Raw genomic sequence first — 26176 nt, 5'->3', positions numbered from 1 at the left:
TTTCGAATATATATGAGTACTCTTACAATAAATCTATTTTTAATTAAATTAAAATATTAAAAAATATATTAACAGAAAAAGCAAAAGCACTAGATACTTTCTCATATTAAATGTTATTTTTAGTTCATATTGGGAATATTTATATGGACTTTATCAAAAGGCAAATATATATTCGACGTTTAAAAAAAATGTTAGATTTTTTATTTTCACATTTAAAAAATACACTTTAATCTGCTAAATCTCTTACACAAATCTTCTATTTAGTATGATGTAAATACACTATAGAACACCTATCCTATGCAATTGACATCTATTATTTATCAATTTTACATTTATCAATTTGACACTTTAATGCAACAGACTATACATTGATTTAAAATAAATTTATAATTTGAAAGAAAAGAATTCTTAACAGTAAAATCAATCAATGAGTGCACAATTAAGGATCAATTTTTTATCAAAAACTTTTAGTATTACGAGTTATTTAAGATCTAAAATCTCAGGTGGACACTCAGTCTTATATTGTTATATTGTGAGATATAGCATATTACATGATATATGCAGATACAAAAGAAAGACGTATGATTATAATGATTCATTTATTACTAATATTCGTTGGATGTTATTGCAAGTCGAATTATCATCAGTTCTTAAGTCAAAAATAAAAAAATGATTTAAAATGGGACGAAAGGGAGAATTGCGCATACAAATACTCTTGCATATACAAGTTCTACATTGATAAATTACAGACGTATTTATATCATATTCATATATATAATATAAATGATAAACTCATTTTATAATATATTACGATCTGAAATATCGATAACCTCTGAAATACCGATCAGCTCCTGCATCAGCCTCTTTCAGACATGTCAATTATATACTTACTTTGTCATAGACGCTCATATTTAAGAAAATTGTATATTATAAAGTATATTTCATCATCCGACTTTCTTGACACGTGGCATCACATACTTCATCATCTTAACGGCACAATGCAAAACTCTGATTTTCGTAAATTCAACAGTTATTAACAGATTGGACCCGGGTGACGAGGCGCCTGGGTCGCGCCGACTTCTATCTGCTTAATGCTGAGCTCTGACTAGCGCGTTCCAATTTTTCGAAGTGCTTTCGCGCGTTGCGTATGTTAATTAATGTCGCCGCGGATGCTAAAAGAGCGTGCTTGTTTTAACAACACAATTTAAAAAAACAGCGAGTAAATTTCAGATACTTACGTATAGTTGGATCGGACATGATGACCATTACATATGTATTCGAGGTAAATATATCAATAAAAGCTGCAAAATTGGTATTTCTAACTTCCATGCTTTGAAACTGTGCCGCTAATTTACTGAAAAATTAATAACATCTTGAATATTGCATTTCTTACTAATATCATCTCCTTGTATGCTATACCATACTTACCTACAACTCAATTTAAACTGCTTTATTATATTGGAAACTTTTTCAAAACGATGAACATCCCTATGAAATTGTCGTTGACAATGACTTATTACCAAAAAGGTCGCTCTTTCAAATAGAAGAACTTCATCTGCATCAATAATATTGGCAAACTGATTCAAGCTTTGCTCTAGTTCTTTTACATTAGGTATCAACATGTATACAATAGACGACCACGCCCTAAAATAATTCATTATTATTATTATTGGTTTGTAATAAGAATATTTGAAATATTGCACATCTTATAAAACTTTATTTAGTGTAATGTAGTTAATAAACTTGATATATTATAATACATACCTGTATAACGTTTCATCCCATATGCTAGTTCTGAAACAAGTGCATTCCAAAGGCAAACTCAGTCTTTTTAGATCTTCCTCTCTCTCCCTGAATATATAATCACGTTGGTCCTCTTGCACAAGATCCATTTTATGAACAAGACAAAATATTTTTGCTTCTGGACTATTCTGTAGTATCGCTTCTAGGCAGCTTTGGTAATAGTGCATATCTTTGTCCAATTCTCTTGATTCCACATCAAAAACGTAAATTAATACCTCCACATTCCTGAATATGTTATCACGCTGCGATGCAAAGTAATTTTCCATAAATGCTTCTTGGCCACCACAATCCCATAAATTCAGCACCAAATTACCAAGGAAACGAACATGAGAATGTTCCACATCAACTGTAATCAATTATTTTTATTTAATAAAATCTTATAAGAATTGTAATTGTATTTAACATTATATTTGAAATGATATAGTTACTAACTTGTTGCTCCTAGACGATGAGTATCTCTTGCGATATAATTAGCAAAAATAATACTACGCATGCTCGTCTTTCCAGAGCCACTTTTGCCCATCAGCAGTACCTGAATAAAATATACAGAATATTATATTTATATACAACATTTTTACTTCGATGGAAGTATATATAATTGAGATGTATTAGTGCATTAACATGTTGATCATGCAGAAATTGAGTATTTCAGGCCACACATTCCTCGAGAATGTATTCAATTATTCAGTTAAGTGAATAACATTGCAACACAATTCTCTGATGGTTTCAGAAACTTAAATAATCGTGGTCCAAGAGGTGGTTAACATGTTAATAATAAAAAAAAAAAAAAAAAAAAAAATACGTTGTATTTATACAATAAATTTATATCTCTACCTTCTTCTTCATCTTGGATAAATAACGTGCGTTTCAGTATTTTCAATTTTTGCTACAAAGATTACAGATTTGATGAGAAAGATATCTCAGCACTGACTAACTCCGCAGTAACTGGCTTATCAGCTGTTCCGCCTTGGAAAAGCAAGAATCGCACAAAACCGCATAGCAGTCGAGTACATTCATCAACACAATGCGGTTACATGAAGAATTGGATATATGAGATGCGAACGCGAAATATTGACAGATGTGATTCCAAGGACGGAAGGGGAATCATTTGTCACCATCTTGGATAGGACCATGGACACATTGATTGATTATTATTATTGGAAAAATAATTAAATATATTTATAATGCAGTCATTCTTCTTCATTTTTTTGAAACGTCAAAATCAGCTGTTTAATGTCAGATTATTGAAAAATAATAAATAATAGGAAATTCGAAGTAAAATCAATATATTTGGAAGATTTTAGAAAATTATAGAATATATAAATATATATTTTATTGGATATTTATTTTTTAATAATTTATTTTAATAATTATTGGATATTTATTTTAATAATTTTTTCTTAGCTTGAAAACGTGCTTATGCGCACGTCATAGAAACGGATCTTAAGAAATCGATATTCCTTTGCGCTGGGCGTATCTAGGTACACTGAGTCATCACAGGTCGGGAGAGATCGTGGTATTTAATTTTAATTTGACATAATAAACAACTGTTGTCCGAGTAAAAAAATGGGAAGTTAGCGTTATTTTTCGGAAAGTAGGTAAATTATAATTTTTATCGAGACTTGGCGATCAGCTGAAAAAGCATGGACCCGATTAAATCACCTGACGTAATTTTTTCACAGGACGATTAGCCATTAGCACGTCGGCGATGCTGCACGTACGTTCGCGTTTCGCGATTTCCGACGATCGTCCTGGATATCGGTTTTTGTAAGATCATTCATGCGAAATATGACATTGATCTCCGTGCAAGAGATACATTTAATGTCGAACGTGCTTTAAATGCTCCATGAAATCGAATTGAAAACGACGATTTTGTACTCGTCCTCTCTCGTTAATATTTAAATCTCCACTTTCTCAGAATGGTTCTGAGTCGTAACGATAAGAGAAAGAGGAAAGAAGGAGATCTGGTGGATCTCATGGAACCACTTTCCGAATCTCCAAAAAGGTAACGTTTGTGTATAATCATTCCTAATTGCAGCTGTCACATATTATTGTCATAATATTACTCAATTTAATTATTAAAAATAAAATACATGCTTTTAAAAATATATATATTTGTAATGATACTTATGCATATTTTTAAGTAGTAATATCTAAGAAATTGCCATAATATTAACTTGTAATTTTTCACTCCTTAGGACCAAAGTTCACGCACAAAGAAAGTTTGCACAAGGTGCAAGTACAGTGTTCAATTCATCACCTACACCCATCAAGGACAAAGAGAAAGCTAAACCTGCTATGATTAGGGAATTAATAACTCATAAACGTCCAAATACAGAGGACTTCCTAACATTTTTATGCTTCAGAGGTTATTATTATATTTAAATGTAATATGAAATTTTTTTCTATATTAGATCTACATTAGATCTATTATTCTAACTATAAAAATCTATTTTATAACAAATGATATATTGTACTATACTTTAAAGAATGGATGTAGGAAAATTTTTGTATCAACTAAAGTTTTTTATCAACTAAAACTTTTTCTAAAATATACAATATATATTTTGAAATCTAAGAGTATTAATATCAGTTGTTAAAGAAACTGTGAATTAATGTAAGTAAATTATTATGATAGATTATTAAAATATGTTTTTAAATAAATATATTTTTTTTCAAATCTAGGAACATCCATTTTGCCACCCAATTTAAATTTCTTCAACATGAGCACCAAAAAAGAGAAACAGAAACCTAAACCAGCTCGTGCTTCTACAGATAAAATATCATCCTGTACTAGTATTTCTACAGAGGTTCAGAAACAAGACACATGTCAGAAGAATGTAACAAAAGTAAAGTCTGTTGTGCCAGATAAAAAGAAAGTGCCTAGTACGATACACAAAAGCATTACCAAACTTAAAACAGCAACATCTACAGTTCAAGCGCTTAAAAAGAAATATCAGGAGCAACGTCTTGCTAAACAAAGGATCAAGAATAAATTCAAAGCCACATGTGTTATGAGAACACGATCGTGTACAGAGAGATCTATGTTGAAGGCTGGTATTCAACTGGCACCAAGAAAATTTTTACCTAGAATTGAGACGAAGAGACACGGCTTGAGAAGTGGTGTACTGTTAGATAAAAGCAATAAACCCTTATCAAAGACGAAAATCATGTCATCAAAACCAAAGAAGAAAATTAATTTGAAATCGAAAAATAATGATACATCATACACAGATGTGTCGTCCGAAGATGAGAAGGATGATAAAAAGGATAATGAGGAAGAAGAATCACCTGTGGAAAAGTCGACATCGCAGATAAAACGTAACATACCAAAAGGTATTCAGAAAAAGATTTGTACCAGAAGCAAATCGGAAATGAGAAGAGTTACGAGATCTCACAGTGGTATAATCTCTCCACAAAATCCCTCTAGGAGACCAACGAGAAAAACTAAGGAAGCAGCCGCTGTTTATATGGAAATTCTTGGTAGAAAATTAGTGAGCCCGGATCTAGAGAATGATGATAATCTTTCAGTCGAAAGTTTTCCTGAACTGCCAAATGCTCGTAGAATAGCGCAAACGGAGAATGAGCTTAAAGCCAAAGTAAAACAGAATAGTATGAAAACTACTAATAAAACTAAGGATTCTAAGGACTCTAAGGATTCTAAGATCAATTCTCTTAACAATAACGGTAATAAGCGATTGGATAAGAGCAAGAATAATAAACTAATTCTAAAAAGCAAACGTCTGATGAAAGTGCAGAAATATTGCGAGGAAGATAGCGACGAGGAATCTGAAAGCTCGGTAGAAACGAACAGCACGAGACCTATTACTAGACAGAGTCTTGTAGGGAAAACCAGTGACAAACCAGTCGGTAGGAGTCTCAGATCATCCTCCAAAAATACAAATGTACAAGCAGAAATAACACAAAGCAACACAAATAACAAACCGAAGATTCCAGTTCAAAGTATGAAATCTGCTAAGGACAAATTTGTGAAGAAACGTAAACGTGAGCAAAATCTACCTAAAACATCATCATCAGATAAGATTAGTGGATCGAAGCAGAAGAGTTTCAAAAATGATCAAAGCAAAAACGTGGAATCCGAAGAAGAAACACTGGGAATGCTGCTTAATAAAATGAAGAAGAAAAAAGAAAACGATGGAGAAGACGAAGAACAGATCTCCGATAACGTTAATAATGTGAAAAATGGCGAGACAATTTCCAAAGATACGCAAAACACGTCTACGAAACCGGATCTGCCAAAAGTATCGGACGATGAGGAATCGTTTCGCGGATTTACCAAAAAGGCGATATCAAAAGTTTTGAATTCGTGCCACGCTGTTGCTAATGTTAATTTACTAGAATCAGAATCCAATGACAAACTGAATTTACATAAAACAGTAGACGCGCCGAATCAAAGCACAACTTCGCAAGAAAATAATCAAGAAAAGGCTTCATTGGTCGAAGTTGCTTCCCCAGTCGCAAATGCATTGAACGACGAAAGTACGTCCGTGCAGGATCAAAAATCAATATTAGATCTGTCCACCAAGACACAAAGCTCCTTATTACCGTCGATCGAACAGGTACAGAACAAAAAATGTAATCATGAAAGTGAAGTTTCTCCTAATCTTATAGATATGCCGTTGTCAACTCTGCATACGAGAAAAGAACGGGTGAACATGTCGACCGAGCAGATAGAAAAGTGGCTGAACGAAAGCTCGCTTGCGAAAGAAGAGAGCAAGCTGGAGATGGAGAATGTTTCCACCTTTAGATACGAACCTACGCCAAAATTGAAGACGGACGTCTCGCATCTGTCCATCCCGGCGAAGATCCAGCATCTAGTACGTCCCGTCAATGTAACACTTTCGAAATTAACGGACAAGATAAGTTTCAAGGACCGTACTGCGATACAGACCAGAAATGTGATAACAGCAACACCCGATGCACCTAATGTCGAAGTCGCGAAATCGCAGAATACTACCAATAAAAATAAGCCTAATACTGAAGAAATTGTAAGAAATGTTAAGAATAAGTGCGAAAAGAAAGAGACTTCGAATAAGGAGACTTCAGCTATCGTTGAAGATACTAGCGATACTGTGTCGAAGTCGGATCAAAACTCTACGGACGGTTCTATAGAAAAGAAATCACCGACGGAGAAGAAAATCTTTCAACCGCGAAAATCCTTTATACCCAAGGTTAGGCAACGCAAATTGGTGATTCCGAATGCGAATGCGTTTTCACCGGAAAACGAGAGTAGCGTTTACGCATTCGAAAGCGACACCGAGGTTCCCATCAGTACACCCTTCCGGAGGAAGATTAAGGATACCCCGAGCTCGATTAAGGATACTGCTACAGCTACGGAGGCCAAAGTACTTGCTGAAACTGATAAATCGAATGATAAATCAATCAAAAATAATTCCAGAACATCATCGGACGACAAGGAGAAACCGTCGAAGAAGGAACAGGAGACACAGGGTCCGATAAGTACAACGAATACGACGCTGAATAAATTTGAACTGCCCAAGAATTTCGCAAACTTGACCAACGTCCAGGTATTGCCGCTCGATAAGATCAAAACGAGCTGGAGCAACGTAAATTGCAGCGCTTCTATAGCAGTCCAGGTGAATCTTGATGAGACTACCCAGGAACAAGAGAGCGACACGAATCAGCAGAAGAGTACCGAGATATCTACTCAAACCGAAACGAGCAACGAAAATGACGACGACAACGACGGACAGTTGTTTTACATTCCACTGCAAGCTGTTACGAGAAGCGGCCCGAATCTGGTACAAGGGCAGCAGTTGATACAAGGTGTGGCTGTCAAACTCGGCACGGAAGGGCCGACCGGTCCTAATCAGAGAGTACTCCTTCGGGCAAAGTTGGTCACCAAGCCGCCTTTATCCGTAGCACGTTGTCCTCCGATAGGAACGGTGCAGCCGACAACGCGTACTCCACCCAATCCCAATCTTACAGTGGAACAGCAACAACAAGTTCCGTCGACCTCAACGTCTACAAGCGTTTCGACCGCGGTGGCAAGTACGCCGGAGACTCAGCCTACCTTACAGGTGAAGAATGACACCTCGGCATCGAACTCGGCGAATCGTCAAACTGTTAGTACGAGCGCAAACAATTTGGAAAAACTCGCCAAGTCTCCAAAGTTATCCAGGGAAAGGAAAACTTCTATCGATTCGACAAAGAGTGGCAAAAGGTATATTTAATATTAGTATAATAATTTTGATATTAATATAATATTAATATATTTAATAATATATTTAATATTATATTTTTAAAATATTAGCGAGAAATCTGGTTATAAAAAATTACATATAACATACATAGATATATATGTATATGTTTATTATTTTATGAAATTCTCAAACTTTGCTAATATGATTGATAAATATGATTTTCTAGGACTCAAATGAAATCCAAACAAAAAGGATCTGAACTGTATTCAAATAATAGCACAACATTCCCAAGTGCAAAGAACACAAATAATGAGGCTCGTGTAATCGAGGCACCGACGTTTCATCCAACGGATAAAGATTTTCAGGATCCTCTGGAGTATATAGACAAAATAAGACCGACTGCCGAGAAGTTTGGAATATGTAGAGTCGTGCCTCCGCCAAATTTTAAAGTAAATATTAAATAAAAAATAATACTCTCTTAATTATTAAAATATAATATATATGAACTATTTACTACATACGTATATTAAGTACTACGATTGTATTAAACTTTTCTTTTAATCTTTTAGCCCGAATGCAAGGTGTCTGATGACATGAGATTCACAGCTTATAATCAATATGTACATCGCATGCTTCACAGATGGGGTCCTAATGTGAAAGAAATGATGGCTATTAAGAAATATTTAGCTACTCAAAGTATCACTCTGACTCAACCACCATGGGTAAAGTTTTATTTTATTTTCTAATATTGTATGTTGCATATTGTATAATTTAAGATTTTTAATTTAATATAATAATTTTTTTTAGATTGGTGGAATGGAAGTTGATTTACCTCACTTGTATCAAACAGTTCAAAATTTGGGTGGATTGAAAGAAGTTATTGAAAAGAAGAAATGGCAAAAGGTAGCAGATGGTATGAAGATACCTAAATCTGCACAAGATCGCGTTACTAAATTAGATGATATTTATTGCAAATATTTATTGCCATATGATACATTATCCCCGGGTATGCATATTATATATTATAAATAATTAAATTTTAAATATGTTAAAGCTTTTATATTATATAAATTGTTATTATATATTTATTATCATATACTTGTTTTCACAGAGGAACGCGGAAAATTGTTTGATGAGGTTGAAGCTGAATGGAAGAGAAAAGAAAGAAAAACTTTGCAAAGACAAGAAGCGTCATCTAATGATAATGATGAGGAAGACGAAGATGATAGTTCTGATGAAATTGAGTAATGTATTGTAAAGGTATGACACGCACAAGAAACTTTAAATATTAAATAAATATTAAATATATTTTGTTGATAATATAATTATTTAATAAAAACATTATTAATCATTAGCGCAATTATACACGATAGCTAAATTTATATATATATACTAATTACATATATATCTGTTAATAAAGGGAAGAAACATGCCATTGAATGCTTTTTACCGAATCGCCCGTAATACTCAACGCATGTGGTTTGGCGAAAATCAGCGAGGAAACGAAGCCGAAGGCGCTTCAGCCGATGAGGTGGAGAGTGCATTTTGGAAACATGTCGCCGAAAGGAAACGTCACGTTTGCGTACACGCGGCGAGCATCGACTCGAGCGGTCGTGGATTTGGCTTTTCCGTTGCCAAAAATAGTCCGTTCGCCAGACACGCCTGGAATCTCAAAGTACTCACTAATAATGCCGGATCAGTATTGAGAGCCTTGGGCCCGTTAATGGGTATGCAACTTATGGATAATATTTCACTGTTAATTTAATCTTTCACTGGATATATTTTCGTACAAGTCGTGTAACTCTCACTTACTTTTATAGGTGTAACCGTGCCAACGTTGCACGTGGGTATGTTGTTCAGCGCTTGTTGCTGGTATCGCGATCCACATGGTTTGCCATGGATAGAGTATCTGCATACAGGTGCTAAAAAGATTTGGTATGGGATACCTGACGAGCATAACAACAATTTCCGAGAAGCGCTCTCGAAGATGGTACCGCGATATTGTAAAAATAAGACTATATGGTTACCTTCTGACACTGCCATGGTCCCACCGGAGTTGTTGGTCAGCAACGGTGTACCGCTATGTCGCACCGTGCAAGAACCGGGACAGTTCATAATTGTATTTCCAAAAGCATTTACGTCAAGCATATGCACCGGTTATGTGGTGTCTGAAAGCGTATACTTTGCACAACCATCCTGGTTAGAAACAGCCGAGCAAGTATTCAAAGTATGTGTACAGATATGTACAGAGCTGTTTCTCTGAATTTTACAATGGTCTAGTTAATCATAAAGTATGATGTGCTTTCAGGATATACAAGACAGTTGTGAACCCTCTATCTTTTCATTCGAGAGGTTGTTATTTAATATTATTAATGATACCAGATCTCATATAGATATATTAAAACAGGTAAAATTAAAAATTTACACTATTACAAGATTATAATATAAAAAATTTTAATTGAGTTATTTTATATATTTCTGAGCATTTAATACATTTATATACCCCATTAGATATTACCGAGTGTGATCAAGATTCGCGAGAAGGAATTAGATTATCGTAAACTACTGGAAAACGTGGGTCTTAATAATAGAGAAAGATTGCCTCTTCCGGATAGTGGAAAAGGGAAGAAAGGAAAAAGAGTGAAAGAGGATGACGGCGATTTCGAATGCGAGACATGTAGAGCCAATTTGTTTGTCTCATTGGTAAATAATTCGCAAGATGATAGTGTCTATTGTTTGCCGCATGCATTGCAATTAATCAATCACAAAAAGCAGCTTCTGAAACATTGTACTCTAATGTACACCTATGATGAAGTAAGTATAACATTTTATTGTATTTAATTAATTAATATATTCTTTAATTATGCAAAGTATCAACAAATAATTTTATTTGAATCTTTGTTTACCAGGATGAATTAGATGGATTGATTCACAAATTAGAATGCAGGATCGAAGCCAAATCTAAAAAACCTAATCAAATAAAACAAAATAAATAAAAAAAAATAAGTTTGTTATTTAATTTATAAAAGATGAAAGTTTGACTATTATTTATTAATCGGCAGTAGAATAATTATTGGAACTAAAGAACGTGATTGCATTAGGTCTTACTTAATGATTTTATAATCGATAGAAAATTTCTTTATATTCATATACAATATGAATGAATATAATATATTAGTAGGATAAATGATTTTTTAAATAAAAATAAATGAAATTTTTTATTATATTATGCGATTTGAAATTCAACATTCTTTAAACAGCAAAAATAATCGAACTACATTATTATGATGTATCTCTGTAGTATAATTTTTTTACAGTTTATTTTTTTAAATATTTATACCAACTATAATTATTATTAAATATTAGAGCAAATTCCCAAAGAGGCAAAAAAACATGTATCCGTAGTTTTTAAAATTTACCATAATGTGATGATCGTATCTACTTGTCTTGACTATTTGTCCTAATTTAGATTAGAATACTAATAATTGGTTACAAGAGTAACATATATAATAATTTTGTAATTATAGATTATTATTTATTAAGGAGTCATATATACATTTAATAAGGTTTTGACAATAGAAAAATAAGGATATTGCAAAATATAATAAATTATTTATTAATATATCTGTGTCTGCGCGAGTTGAAAATAAATATAATATAATATATTGACACAGGAAATATATCTGCTATTTATATTTTATTTTACATATAGTTCTTATAGAACCTGCTTAAAATTTGACAAGTTGTTAAAAATTATATAATCTTTAGAGAAAACAAAGCAAAACAGAGTATCATTACATAATTTGTATTTTGTGGATGTTTATTATATATTTAATAATTATCTTTCTCTCTCTGTAATATGCAGATTGAGAAAATAAATTTGCCAAGATATATTCATATTGTTGTGCCTATATACAATATAGCTTTTTAAAGGATCTACTCAGAGTTAGAATCCACGCATAGATGAGAAACTTTCACATCTTTACAAAATATATTTGAATAGACATAATATAGATATAATCTTGGTTTATTTATATATCTTTGAATCTTCATGTGTACGATTACAGATTAAGTTTCGAAAAACTGCCAACTGATTTTATCGCTGCCGATTTCGATTTTAGAAAATAAATGCAGTAATTTTGATAGATATCAAATGCTCTAATTCTTGTTTTACATATATTAACTCGTCACTTTTCGCGAATCATCTTCCAAACAGTTGATCAGTTTTTCAAGAACCTGATAGAGTTGCTTTTTAGTTAATCACAACTTATTTTGACAATTACTAATAATTTAGAATGTTTAATATTATTGGATTAGGACGTAATGTAAAATATTTTTATCAAGTTCTAATCAAGTTAGAAAACTCATTCTCAAAATTATGAAAATTACATAACTTTATTAAATTTTTTGGTATAGTATAGATACATTATTGTTAACATAATGAATATAGTACAGGTAATCTATTTATCAGTTTATCGTGTTTTATATAAATATTATAAATATAATATATATATAATCTTTTTAAAATAAATTATATATTTAAATTTTATATTAATGTAGATGTCAATTAGTATGTGTCATTCAAATTTATTGTGCGTTTATCATTAAAAAATTATTATATACACAAATATATGAGTTACCATTGTCTTATTCGGGAAATATATATCCTAAGTGTAGACAACTAGTGACATAATTTAAAAGAATTTATATTTATATCGCATATAGTTTGCATGCAAAGCTCTTGTTTATGATATTTAAAGTAATGAGATAGCAATAACATTAATAATTTTCTTCACACAGATAGTGGCATTTCTATATCCATATTGATACGACAAGGTTCCATTTCATACTTTCTATGTTTGTACTTTGCAATTTTCTATAATATTTATATATCAGACTTATGTAATAATAATACATTGAAATTTATCGGACAAACTTTTACATGACATTTTATATTACACATATATACTAATTAAGTCTTTTAAGCTTTGAATATCCCAGAATACACAAATATCTAAAAGAATCTTAAAGAACGTCTCAAAGACATCTTTTAGAAAATTTACAATGCACTTTGTCTCTGGTTATATTAAATTTTATGCCATTTATAAGGCATAAAGTTGTGATGTAAAATTTATAATGTTAACACTTTTATTGGCTGAAAAATTTACACTGGGAAAATATAAAATGCTGTAAGACATAGACATATATTGTTTTAGAATGCTTTGCTTGATAAAATAATTTCTTGTGTCATAGCTAAAAATTCATGATGTATATCACTGTTCCCTGCGTTGCAAAATATCTGACAGTATTTGACTCGAGTTATCACCCTCCCTCAAATCACCATCTTCATCCGAACTAAATTCAGCATTAAGAAGATTCATTAGAGACGTTGATTTTTCTGTTAATAACGGTATATTAGAATCAGTTCCCTCTTCATGTTTTGCACTGTTGCTAGTCACTTTTGATTGTAATTCCAAATTATCAATTACTTTCTTTCTATTGACTAACACCTTCTGGACAACATGAAGCATTATACCACCAAGGCACATTAACAATCCTATAGAGTTAAGGCCAGTCATTTGATCACCTTTCAATGCAAAGGCCAATGCTAATGTACATATTTCCTGTAAGGAACCAGAGAGAAGAACTGATAAGAAATAGAAATTGAAAAATTGATTATTATATTTAATATTACTGAATATTATATTTAAATATACAAAATATGTTTGTGAATCATAGTCTTTTCATAATTTATTAAAATTGTTAGTGTTTCACTGATTGTGAAAACAAAACGTGAGACATGTCATGCGATATGAGAAGAAATAATGAAATGTGAATGAATGTTATCATTTACCTTAAATACTCCCGAGATTGACAATGTCAGACTAGAAGTGTAAGTAACAACTAAAAATTCCATCACTTCCATACTAAATGCTAAAATGGCACCTGCTATTACAGCACTTGCAGTTAACAAAATACTACCGATATCACTCCAATCGGTAACTCTAATACCAGTGTATATTCTACTTCCTAAAATTTAATTTAATCTTTTCAATATCGTAAATAATAAAACATGCAACATATAACTAAATCATTAAGTGTCTAACAAAAATTTTTTATTGCACTTATATGAGAAAGATGTCAAACTAATTATAAAATTTTAACAAATAAAATCATCAAAAAATTTTAATGCGTGGTAATTGAGTTTTATTGATTAAAATTGTAATAAGATAAATAATATCTAGAACGTTTCTGCATTCACTTTTTCAGCGAAAACAAATAACATTCTGTTTTAATACATGATAAGATAAGATAATTCTACATATATTTTTCTACTTTCTCGTTATCCATGTCATTAATTATCAAAAAAAAAAATAATATATATATATATATATATATTGATCAATAGGTGATCAAATTTAAAATCAATTATGTATGTAAAATGATGTCATATTGAAGATATGTTAATTCAAGGCATATGGTCAATTATAAAATTTTAATTAAAATTCTATATTTGAAATACTATGAATTACCTTCAAACCACACGGTTACAGATATTGCAGGTAATAACATCCAAGGTTGCATATAATACATCATATCTATCGGATCATGGAGACCAAGTTTGGATCTTTGCATAATGAGTTGTGTCATGGTCCATCGAATACCACTTGCAAACGAAGCTAAGAGACACAATAAAAATCCGAGAATACCAAATTGGGTAGATTTATAGGTGAACATTGCTAATCCTCCTGCTATCATCACCACTATCCCTACTAGAGACCATGACTACAATAAACGATAATTATTATTTGCCTGTTAGAAGGAAATATATAAAAGTTCTGATAAATAATTATATAATTTAAAAATAATTAAAATATTACATAATTTAAAAAATTCCAATTAAAAAACAAACCTTTTTCTCCAGTTTAAAAAGAAGAGAAAATCCAAGAATAAATATAATGGTGGTTGATTTGGTCATGGTGACCCTAGGAACAAATTCAACTGTATAATAAATAATAATGAACACTTTGTTTTATTATATAATTGCCATTATAATATTATTTATACTTACAAAGATATTGAAATTAATGAAAGTGCCCAATTGGATAAACCAATATCCACACCGCTGGCCATGCCAGGTATCATTATCGAATAAATTATATTTTGCCATGGTAGATTTATCCGTCTGCCAGTGCAACATCTTCTGATGCAGCGTATTAATGCAGATAGTATAAACTTTATAATCAAATGGCAAACTACTACTCCAAGTGGAAAATTAAATCCCTAAAAATATTATAACAATTATTAATAAACTTATATGTTTTCTTAAATATGTAGAAAGAATTTATTTCTATAAAGCAAGATTTTTTATAATAATTAAATAATTTTAAGTTGTGTATATAACTAAATAATAATAAATAAAAGCAAGTTATTAATTTGTTGTATATGTAATTACTCACATACGTATTATACAGCCATGGATTATAAAATGTAAGGCCTATTGATAAAATAAAGTAAGCAGAGATCAATAAACACACTTGGTATGCTTTCCTCCAAAATGTGGCTTCTGGCTTTATTACATTTTGGAAATCTGGAACATTTTGCGGCAAATATTCTGATGTTTCTACATCATCTCTAGCAATTTGATATTTTATGTGCGAACGTGTCATATTCTCTAAATTAAAAAATTCTGAAAAAATTTAGGAATATATATAATTAATAGCATATTTATTTAAAAAGAAAAAGAGTCAAAAAAGCAAAGAAAAATATATAACTCGTTTTATTTCACATATTGTGAAGAACAAAAAAACTCCAAAATCATTATCTCTATATCTTTCAGTCATGCTTTCTGCAACTTATCATGCTTTATGTAAAAATGCATATAAATAATTTGTAACAGCTACAAATATGTCACACATACGTTTCTCTATTATTATGTATAAATTGCTGTTTATAATACGATATAATAAAAAATAATCTTTGCAAAAAAATTATGCAATGAAAAGATGTATCATAATCTTAAGAAATATAATTTTCAAAATAATAATTGTCTTCAAAAGAAATTTTTATTTTCTTTGTATAAATTTATTATTTTTTTATAATTTAAACTGACTTTACAAAAATGAAGCACATAGTACTGTTATTTCTACGCAATACAAGATACGATTAAAAAAAAGCGCAATGAATAAATCTTAAAAATTATGTATTTATAAAAAACATACCGTTTTATGGAGCCTTATGCATAAAGATATCATTAATAAATCATATTGCAGGAATTAATAAGTATATAAATTGTATAAAAAAATTAATTACATCGTCCATACGTCATTCACATCACGTTATTCTGAAAACAAAAATGAAGAAATTAAGATATTATAATCAAGAGATTATAATCGGCGATAAAGATGAAACATCGGAAATTTTTAATCGCTCACCTTGACTTTAGCGTAAGATAATGCAGTTCGACGAGACATAACCTGGAAACAAAAGTGATGCGACAACTGTCACTCACGACTCGCCCTCGCACGAGCTTAGAAAATAATTTTGGATCTTATCAGGAATGTCTGCCTACAACGCGGACGCGTCTACGAGGATGGTTCGCTTATCAGGTTGGCAACGACAAAGCAAACATGCTTGTGTTTTCGTTTTCTCTCCGATCACCTGTCACCTATGCGCGACCCACACGCGCTCACTAATAACGCGTAATATCGGAGCATAAAAAAAGGAGGAAAAAGGTAATTGCCACGCCAGCGTTGCAAAATCAACATCGAATATATATTATCGATAACTCTAAAAATAGTCGAAATATTTAAAATTGATAGAATATTCTTTTTTCAACGAATTAAAATATTTCATGTCAAATTTTTTATCTATAAAATCAGAGGCGTAAATTATTACTTCGTTAATTGGAACTTTTCTGTGTGAATAAATTAATATATTCTATATTCTATATATTCGAAAAAAAATAAACCGTATGAATTTTTTTCGTAAAAACGCGCGTTAAAAGTATACTTAAAATTAAGTATTACGCTGAATGTTCAGGAAAAATTTGCGGTTGTTCGAAAACGGAAATTAACCTTGTGATTATCATTTCAATGATAAGACACCGCGTGCAATTTGCAGTTTTGAACGATGATAGAAAAATGAAGCGTATATTATGGAAAAAATTCTGCTGGAATTTTTAACACTAATTTATTTTTGACTTCTCATATCGCGGCATTTTTAAGCGAAATATATATAAATTGAATAAATCAGAATAAATCGATTACTTTTTCCCTCTATTTTTTCATATTATTTCGTTAAACAACGCGATACTATTTGGTAAAAATATTTACGAACATATTTTTAACTATATAAATATATATATATATATTTATTTTTAGAAAAATTATAATAATATATATATATATATATATATATATATATATTAAAGTAAAATAAAATAAGGAACATACGATTATTATAAAAAATTATAGAACAATTTTGCGGTTTTCTTTTATCTCATTGTTAGAAGAAAAAGAAACAAAACGTAAAAATAATTAATTTCGTTGATCAAATTAATAGACTGAAATAAAAAGAAATCTATGTTAACAAGCAATTTTTTTTTATTTAAATCCAATTTGTCTTTTAATTAATTCACTCCATTAAACGAATAAATCTGCAAATAAATAAAAGGAAATTTCTTAATTCAAATCTGGTTTTTTTTTATTTGCACCATAAATAGGATATTTTTATTATTACATATTGTAATAATGTCATCAGTTTTGTCTCGATTGTGGAGTACTCCGCGTAAATATTAGTTCGTATCATTCAAGGTTTAATGATTGCGAGAGCGTTAATCACCAGGATAATCGTCAAGATGAACTCAACGTATAACATATTGTATTTACAGATATGAATAATTCGCGTAAGATTATTAAATACACACACGTGTATAAAATGAGACTAATAATTTTTTTTATCATATACATTAAATAACAGAATGGTATTCTACATCTAAAAACTAGTAAAAATAATTTCATATAGCTGTAAGCGCCTTGATTTTTCTTGTAATATGTAAAAAAAACTCAATGTTCTATTGAATCTATTGACAATAATCGTTTTACATATTTTTTCTTTAAACACAGCTGAAATCATTGTTCGAATAAACTTTAAATCTTATCTAAATCATTTTCGATCTTATCTAAACTTTTTGAGTAAACTTTAGATACAATATTGAGTAAACTTTAGATACAATATTAGTCGTATTTTTTTCTTAAAATTTAAATTTTTAATTTTTAATTTTTAATTATGCCAGTGAATAGAATTCTTTTTACTTGTTTTTCTAACATAGAATACCATATCTGTTTCATTGTTTTCATTATTCAAAGCGTTATTCGATAAGACTAAACCCCGAAAAAGAATTCGTTTGTTTATAAAAAAATCTTTTCTAGAAGATACGTTTGTCAATTCCACAATTACAGATTGTTTACAGATTGGAACGATTGACAAATAACGGTAGAATAATAAGCATAATTTCAATCATCATTTTAAATAATCAATCAGAATACAAAATCAGAATTCCTTTTGAATGTTATAAGACACAACAATTATGTTAATGCATGCATCTCCTTTAAAAGTCTTAACAATGGTAAAAGTCTTGAAGAATATCTTCTAAAAAATCTTAGTATATTTTACATTTTTTTGGAGATAAAAATACGCGGGCAATATTTTAAATTTTAAATACAAAAAATTACTTTATGTATACGTTTAAAAACAAAAAAGATTATAAATAGTATAAAAGAGAACATTCTAAAGTGAGAATCACTTAGGATTCCAATCTGCAAAATATACATATATATCCAAAAATGAAGGTAATCACTGAGATGTTACCTTTTATAGATGTTTACAAATTTCTTAACTAAAAATTAATTAACTTTAATCTTAATGTTTAAATTTTAAGTAATATACATAGTATAAATATTTGTTATACATTTTACAATTATGTATGTATATACACACACGCGCACACAAACACACTCCCATATACATGCTACACACATACACACAATTTTTCTATTATTATTATATTATACACGAAAGAAGTTTATGTGTTTCAAGATTTTCAAAACTTTCCAAAATTTTAAGACTTTTACATTTGTTAAGATTATTGCATATTTTTTAAATAAAAGAAATATAAAGTAATTTCCTAAATATATAATATATAGAAAAGAGCATAAAATTTTCGACAGATTTTTTTACAAATTTGCAAAACTTCGATCAATATTTGATACGCGCTAAAACTATTCGAAAATAATTTTTCGAAAAATAATCCCTCATTGGTGATCACTATCACTGGCGATCCTCGCATTCGCGTAGTCGATCCCGGGAATAGTACGTGCAAATACCCATCGGCGCCGCAAATAGATAGTTCTCAAAACACAGTTCCCGCTGAAAACGCGTCGACGATTGGAGTTTAAAAAAAAAGGACAGTATATTATACACAAACGCGCGGATCTGCGCGCACACGTTTGTTCGTCTTATTACACGTATATCAGCCGCTTCCTTCTCGTGTGTTATCTTCGGTCGCTGCGGCCGCCGTTTCTGTAGCCGCCGCGACCGCGCGAATTGCTCTTGGTCGTCGGCGCCGACGACTTTGTCGTCGAGTCCGACGATGACGACGACGAGTATCGCACCGAGCCACCGGGTAGACCAGAGCTGCCGCTGCCGGAACTACTGCTACCGGAGCTACCGCTGCCGGCGTTACTGCCGCCGTTTCCGCTGCCGCCATTTCCGCTCTTCGCGGTCGTTGAACTCGCCGCGGCTCCGCTTCCGGGAGTTGTTGTGTTGCTTTGGATAGCCTGCGACGGAGAGATTGCACATGTTATTTTTTTAATCGGACGGATTATTTATTATCGAGAGATAACGAGTTCTCAAATGTCAAAATAAGTGTAAAATTATGTTTAAAAAACTAGAAAGCAACGCGATAAATCTTGGCGTATACCTTCTCCACTTCGTATATCGCTATTATTCATGCGTATATTTAAATAAATAAAAATAGAAGTCTTTAATATATGCGAATTAAAAATGCCATTAATTTCGAAAAAGTAGTTTTCTCATCCATAAATGATAAACATAAAAATATTCTCCAGATAGAACATGAAATACAGAATGACATCATGATGACGTCACTTGAAAGTTATTTTGGGACAATTTTTTATACATTATAATCATTTATTTATTCTATTGTTCCCACGTATTCTAACAATATTTCAGCAACATAAATTTTTTGAAAATTATATAAAGTGATTATTTTATATTAGAGCGCTTTAAATCTATATACGATTCCTTTTATCAAATCTTTAAATTATTTTTGAATCATTTTTGCCCAGGTAACTTTTAAGTGATGAATAAAATCATGATGACCTCATTACGAGTTTATATTCTATCTGGGAATGTGTGTAAAAACAAGTATAAAATTATGTTTGAAAAAAATAGATGAAAGTAACACGATAAATCTCAGTATACTTTTATCACTCCACATCGCTGTTATTCATGTATATATTTAAATAAATAAAAATAAAATCGTTTAATATGTGCAAATTAAAAACGCCATTAATTTCGAAAAACTATTCTCATCCGTAAATGATATTCCTCGTAAAATATCAAAAAAAAACCTGTGCTTCTACGTATGCCTAAAAAAAAAACTCGTAAACTTTTTCACATTTAATTGCGCAAAAATAAAAAAGAATAAAAAAATCTTGATACATTGTTTCGCGTCGACTCGCCATATTCGTCGAACAACAATGAAACTTCCTAGGTGTCACGCACCAAAGGTTGTCGTCCCGCTTGACCCGAGATACTGTTGGCGTTGCCGTTGTTGGTGATGCTGTTGTTGACATTGCTGGCGGGCGGTCCGGAGCCGCTCTGATTCACTATCTGCTGCGAGAGCATCGGATTCGGGTCGCTCATGTTGATCTGCTCGTTGATCACCATGCAGAACTCGCCGATCTTCTGTATGTCCCCGGTCTTGCCCGAGTACAGGGTCAGGCATTGCCGCCAGACGGACGCGTAGCCCTTGGTCAACCGCACAATATCACCCGGCATCAGGAGCTGGCCGGGCTCGTCCCAGATGGAGACGTTCATGCAGGCGGTGCTGTCGGCCACTTTGAACGTTCGAACTTCGCGGTTCTCCTTAGTGATGGTAGGGTGGCTAACCTCCAAAACGATAAACACTACGTTGATGTTCTTCTGGCCCGCCCGGATGTCCTTTATCAGCACGTAATCCATCCTGTCCCGAGTAGCCGCGCGGACGCGCACGCACAGACTGACAGGCGAGCGCGGCGAAGTCCTTGGCGTCGTCCTTACGAAGGACGCTCTCTCCTTCTCCCTCCGAGTACCGTCTCGCGCGACGCGTGTTCCCCGAATGACACGACGGACGGCTGCCCGTTGTGTCGAAGTGTACGCTCCTCCCCACACTCGGAATACCTGTCCCCTCTCCGCGCCCCGCTCGACGCCACTCGTTAAATTAATTAAAGCCCTTCGAGCCCTTTAAAGCCTCTCGCACTCCGAGTGCTCTCGAAAGTATCACCGGATCGAAGCCGGCTCGACGGGGCAGAGCGTAGGAACGAGAGAGGCTCGCTCGCCGATGCATCGGAGAAATGAGAGCCGAGTCTCGTCGGTTGGCAGCTGACGTCTGCCATGTCATCTTGCTTCGTCGGCCAGCCGCCAGAGGGCGAATGAGCCGCGCGCGTCATCGTCATAGAATTTGGATATCTATATAGATAGACGTTCTCCGTTTATCTTTCCTGGTCGCTATAGTAAAGAATTTTCGTTGATTTTGATCAAAAATTCTAAAATAAAAAATATGTAATTGGAATATTAAATATATCATTTATATATTTAAGTATATTCAATTGTTTTATTATTGTAATATTATTATTTTAAATTATTTTATTATTTTAATTTATATATTAAATATGTAGAAATATATAATTATTATAATAATTTAAAAAATATATATTATATATAATTAATAAAATATGTTAATAAATAATTAATAAAATATAATAATATATATAATTAAAAAAATATATATATATATAATATATAAAATATATTTAATTTTAATATATAATTTAAAAAAATAAGTCAAAAAAATACAAAAAAGAATTTTGACGAGGCGAGCGCCAACTTGCGGTAAATATACGAATTAATATTTCGATCGTGAGCAAAGCGTGATTGTACAGCGATAACACTGCGTAGTTTCAGCGTTTATGATTGCGGAGGATTTTACTGTTTGTGATTACAGTGCTGAATAAATGCAAATAAATTTTTAAATTCGCTGAAACACACAGGTAGTTATTATTTATAATTAAATTTCTACGATTATTGCGTGCGAGAAATAATACGGAAAAATTTATTCGAAGTTACTCTAAAACGATATTTCAAAGTTCGGCGGAATATTTTATTTTAACCTTTAACCTTTAAACATTAGTTTACGTACCGAAATAAATGTTGCTTGTGAACCTTTGGTCGATTCTGTTAATGTATTTTAAATAAAGTGTCTCAAAAGAAGTTTTGTGTATCAGTCTCTGTTTTTGTCAGCAAAAAGTGAATATTGCGTATTATCGCGTAACGAAAAATGAGTTGTTTAATTAATATGTTTATATTGTTGAGAGCATAAACGATTATTTCTGATTTATAATTATATGTATTGAAGATAGAATTGACAGTAATTAGCACCGATTGTTTGTTAAAGCGACCAACAATGAGTTATCATCGAGGTAGCGGTAACAAGCCAAAAGGCTTTGGCTTTGCCAGTTTCCAAATGTCTGGGACAAAGAGAAGCGGTACTAATATACCTCCACCTCCGCCAAACTCGGCCTTGAGTAAACAAGGCTATCACACGATGAATGCTATTACAGAGAATGCTCTGTCCGCTTGTTGGGGTGTGCCAAAGAAACGCAGCAAAACAGAGGAGGAGTTAGTATAACTTTAAAAATAATAATACTCTGATAATCATGCTGTAAAAGGAAATAGAGACAAACTAAATATTATAACATTATTTTGTAAAAACAGATATTTCGAGGATGATGATGAACTTCCAACTTCATCGCTGGAATATATACCTGCACCTGGATCTCCCACGTATGATTTAATGAAGAAGTCTGCATCAAAAGAGGACAGTGATGGTGAGGAAGATCCTTTAGATGCTTTCATGGCAGGTATTGATGCGGAAGTGAAGAGAAACGATTGTGCTGCTCAATATGGTGAGAGTCGAAAGGAAGAGAAATCTAAAGGATTTCGGGCAGATATTGATGGGGAAGACGACGAAGAAAGTTATTACAGGTACAATATTTGGATAATATGATACTACAGTATTGCTGTTTTTTGCATATAAAAATTATAATAAGAAAGATATAATAATTTGATTTTTTATTTCTTACAATTAGGTATATGGAAGAGAATCCAACTGCTGGTTTGCAACAAGAAGAATCCGATCAAGAAATCGAATACGATGAAGATGGTAATCCCATTGCACCACCAAAAAAAAAAGAGATTGATCCACTACCTCCAATCGATCACAGTGAAATCGAATATCAACCATTCGACAAAAATTTTTACAATGTGCATGAAGAAATCGCAAGTTTAGGTAAACAACAGATTGATGATTTGAGAAAGACTCTGGGTATAAAGGTATCCGGACCATCTCCGCCGAACCCAGTTACTAGTTTCGCCCATTTCGGCTTTGATGATGCGCTGATAAAATCTATCCGTAAAAATGAATACACGCAGCCTACGCCTATTCAAGCGCAAGCGGTTCCTGCCGCTTTAAGCGGACGAGATATAATAGGTATAGCAAAAACCGGTAGCGGTAAAACAGCGGCATTTATTTGGCCGATGCTAGTGCATATCATGGATCAGCGTGAATTGAAAACTGGAGATGGCCCTATCGGTCTTATCTTAGCGCCGACGAGAGAATTATCTCAACAGGTAATCTTTTATTCTAATTTTGATCCTATTTTATTAACGCCTAAACGAGTTTTAACTGTAAAATCTATATGTAAATTACAGATTTATCAAGAAGCAAAGAAATTTGGAAAGGTTTACAACATCCAAGTGTGCTGTTGCTATGGAGGTGGTAGCAAATGGGAGCAGAGCAAAGCGTTGGAAAGTGGTGCGGAAATTGTGGTTGCTACTCCTGGTAGAATGATTGATCTTGTTAAAATGAAAGCAACGAATTTAGCTAGAGTTACATTTTTGGTTCTGGATGAAGCCGATAGAATGTTTGATATGGGATTTGGTAAGTAAACTAACTATAATTGAGATCTAAATATACGTCAATAGTCGATATCGAACTTTTTTTTTTTCCTAGAACCACAAGTACGCTCTATATGTAATCATGTGAGGCCCGACAGACAAACGTTGCTATTCAGTGCAACATTTAAAAAGAAAGTAGAAAAGCTTGCTAGAGACGTTTTAACAGATCCTATTAGAATAGTGCAAGGTGATGTCGGTGAGGCCAACACTGATGTGACGCAACATGTCATCATGTTCAATAATAATCCCAGCGGTAAATGGAATTGGCTGTTGCAGAACTTGGTTGAATTTTTAAGTGCTGGCAGTCTCTTAATCTTTGTCACTAAGAAGGTGTGAAAACTGAGCAACTCCTAACTATAATACAACATTAAAGAGGTGTGTAATTTAATATTTTTCCCCCACGTCTCAGCTGAACGCGGAAGAACTTTCCAACAATCTCAAACTGAAAGAGTTTGATGTATTACTTTTGCATGGTGACATGGATCAAATCGAGAGAAACAAAGTGATTACAGCTTTTAAAAAGAAGGATGTCAGCACCTTGGTAGCTACTGACGTAGCCGGTAATTAAACTGTTTGACATCTTTCTCTTGATGTTGAAAAGAATGTATGTGAAATTCTTGTTGCGTTTTAGCGCGAGGTTTGGATATTCCACATATCAAAACTGTCGTAAATTACGATGTAGCGCGAGATATCGATACTCACACGCATAGAATAGGAAGGACAGGACGAGCCGGTGAGAAGGGTACAGCGTATACTCTTGTAACTGAAAAGGATAAGGAGTTTGCTGGACACTTAGTAAGAAATTTGGAGGGAGCGAATCAAGAAGTGTCAAAGAGTTTGATAGATTTGGCCATGCAAAGCGCATGGTTCAGAAAATCAAGGTTCAAAGGTGGGAAAGGGAAGAGTTTAAATATCGGTGGAGCCGGACTTGGTTTCAGAGGCAGACCAGAGTCATCGAGTTCGGTATGCATTACAACAATTTGTATAAATATTCTTATATACATATTTTTGCAAATAACCAACTATATCATAACTGTATAGAGTGGATCGTCATCAACGCAAACGTCCAAGGATGTAAGTGAAGTAGTCAAAAAGTTGGAAAGACACGGACCTGGTAGCGATCGTCTTTCCGCTATGAAAGCTGCTTTCCGAAGTCAATATAATTCTCAGGTGAGTTGCCTACTTTGAAAATATAGATTTAAAAAATGAAGTTCAAAAGTAGTCAGCGAATGTTTCACGCTAATCAATAATTTTGTTTGTTATAGTTCCGAGCATCGTCAGATCATACTTGGGAGCAGACGATTACTCCACCTTCTGTGATAATGCCGCCACCGCCACCGCCGACCGTGCCGCCACCGAAACCAGCTGTTCAGGATAACAATGAAGCTTCCAATTCAGCGGTACCGGAGCGTAAAAGAGTGCGAAAAAGTCGATGGGAGTGATCAAGTAATGTAAACAATTATTTGTGTATACACTATATAGCCGCTATTATGCTATAACGGAACGATATGAGGAACTGACTTGTTTTATATTACAATAAAATTTAATTTTACCAATTTGTACGGATATTATCGATCGAATCCGATCGAAATCATCTAGTACCTACCTGGTGATCATCAGCCTGATCGCGGCTTATATAGCTTTATCAATAACATATTTATCTTATTTTATTACAATTTCGCGGAGATCAAATTGCATGCAGTTCTTGTACGAGGTACTGCACGCCTTTGAAAGCACGCATACGCGTCTGGTCGCAATTTGTGCTTAGAGTGAATCACTCCATAATTATCCCATAAGGAGCCGTGGCCATGATCGTGTATCCGCAACGATCCTCTTAATTTCACGATCGTACCTCTAATTGCAACTTACAAAAGTGATGAAGATTA

The 26176-nt window shown here is 32.7% G+C and overlaps 5 protein-coding genes across 8 annotated transcripts in view; 2 read left to right on the top strand and 3 right to left on the bottom strand.

Annotated features, from left to right (window-relative positions):
• Nucleotides 1–178: 178 nt before the first annotated feature.
• RagA-B (Ras-related GTP binding A/B) lies at nt 179–2887 on the bottom strand. Its single transcript, XM_029306063.2, has 6 exons — nt 2638–2887; nt 2236–2335; nt 1765–2149; nt 1429–1644; nt 1239–1354; nt 179–1172 (listed from the first exon to the last, which is right to left on the bottom strand). Exons 1-6 carry the CDS (start codon nt 2647–2649, stop codon nt 1081–1083), a joined length of 921 nt encoding a protein of 306 aa, XP_029161896.1. The 5' UTR covers nt 2650–2887; the 3' UTR covers nt 179–1080.
• Nucleotides 2888–3274: 387 nt separating this feature from the next.
• Nucleotides 3275–14086, top strand: Jarid2 (Jumonji, AT rich interactive domain 2). Its single transcript, XM_029306081.2, is given in 13 exon segments — nt 3275–3397; nt 3486–3808; nt 4002–4171; nt 4489–8008; nt 8215–8437; nt 8558–8710; nt 8796–8994; nt 9100–9248; nt 9409–9715; nt 9809–10215; nt 10297–10395; nt 10500–10802; nt 10898–14086. Coding segments are annotated over 12 exon segments (5703 nt in total). The 5' UTR covers nt 3275–3397; nt 3486–3722; the 3' UTR covers nt 10985–14086.
• On the bottom strand, nt 12560–16709 carry LOC114933501 (solute carrier family 35 member H1-like). 2 transcript variants are annotated; one of them, XM_029306122.2, is made up of 8 exons: nt 16424–16709; nt 16211–16332; nt 15449–15678; nt 15061–15272; nt 14902–14974; nt 14522–14774; nt 13843–14018; nt 12560–13612 (listed from the first exon to the last, which is right to left on the bottom strand). In XM_029306122.2, the coding sequence occupies exons 3-8, from the start codon at nt 15656–15658 to the stop codon at nt 13262–13264; spliced, it is 1275 nt and encodes a 424-aa protein (XP_029161955.1). In that variant the 5' UTR covers nt 15659–15678; nt 16211–16332; nt 16424–16709; the 3' UTR covers nt 12560–13261. The 2 variants fall into 2 exon arrangements, with proteins under 2 accessions (XP_029161955.1, XP_029161956.1); XM_029306123.2 differs by having other exon boundaries at nt 16302–16332.
• Nucleotides 16710–18250: 1541 nt separating this feature from the next.
• Nucleotides 18251–21689, bottom strand: LOC114933466 (SOSS complex subunit B2). The gene is made up of 2 exons (XM_029306075.2): nt 20799–21689; nt 18251–19828 (listed from the first exon to the last, which is right to left on the bottom strand). The coding sequence occupies exons 1-2, from the start codon at nt 21255–21257 to the stop codon at nt 19544–19546; spliced, it is 744 nt and encodes a 247-aa protein (XP_029161908.1). The 5' UTR covers nt 21258–21689; the 3' UTR covers nt 18251–19543.
• Nucleotides 21690–22188: 499 nt separating this feature from the next.
• LOC114933569 (ATP-dependent RNA helicase DDX42) overlaps nt 22189–26176 on the top strand; it is a 30726-nt gene continuing 26738 nt past the window's right edge. For 2 of the 3 annotated variants that reach the window (XM_085484328.1, XM_085484327.1), the window contains exons 1-10: nt 22189–22324; nt 22729–22952; nt 23049–23318; nt 23423–23963; nt 24045–24273; nt 24346–24620; nt 24700–24850; nt 24922–25253; nt 25332–25460; nt 25556–25736. In XM_085484328.1, coding sequence (XP_085340454.1) covers nt 22738–22952; nt 23049–23318; nt 23423–23963; nt 24045–24273; nt 24346–24620; nt 24700–24850; nt 24922–25253; nt 25332–25460; nt 25556–25732 — 2319 coding nt within the window. In that variant the 5' untranslated portion in view covers nt 22189–22324; nt 22729–22737 and the 3' untranslated portion in view covers nt 25733–25736. Of the gene's footprint in view, nt 22325–22728; nt 22953–23048; nt 23319–23422; nt 23964–24044; nt 24274–24345; nt 24621–24699; nt 24851–24921; nt 25254–25331; nt 25461–25555; nt 25847–26176 lie in introns of those variants that run through there. The other variant, XM_029306202.2, reaches the window with a different exon arrangement.

The sequence above is a fragment of the Nylanderia fulva genome, unplaced genomic scaffold (genome assembly GCF_048542155.1).
Source record: "Nylanderia fulva isolate GAGA-0341 unplaced genomic scaffold, ASM4854215v1 Scaffold3, whole genome shotgun sequence".
Classification (NCBI taxonomy): Eukaryota; Metazoa; Arthropoda; class Insecta; order Hymenoptera; family Formicidae; genus Nylanderia; species Nylanderia fulva.
Note: the sequence above shows the minus strand (reverse complement) of the source record. Positions and strands in the feature narration are given on the sequence as shown.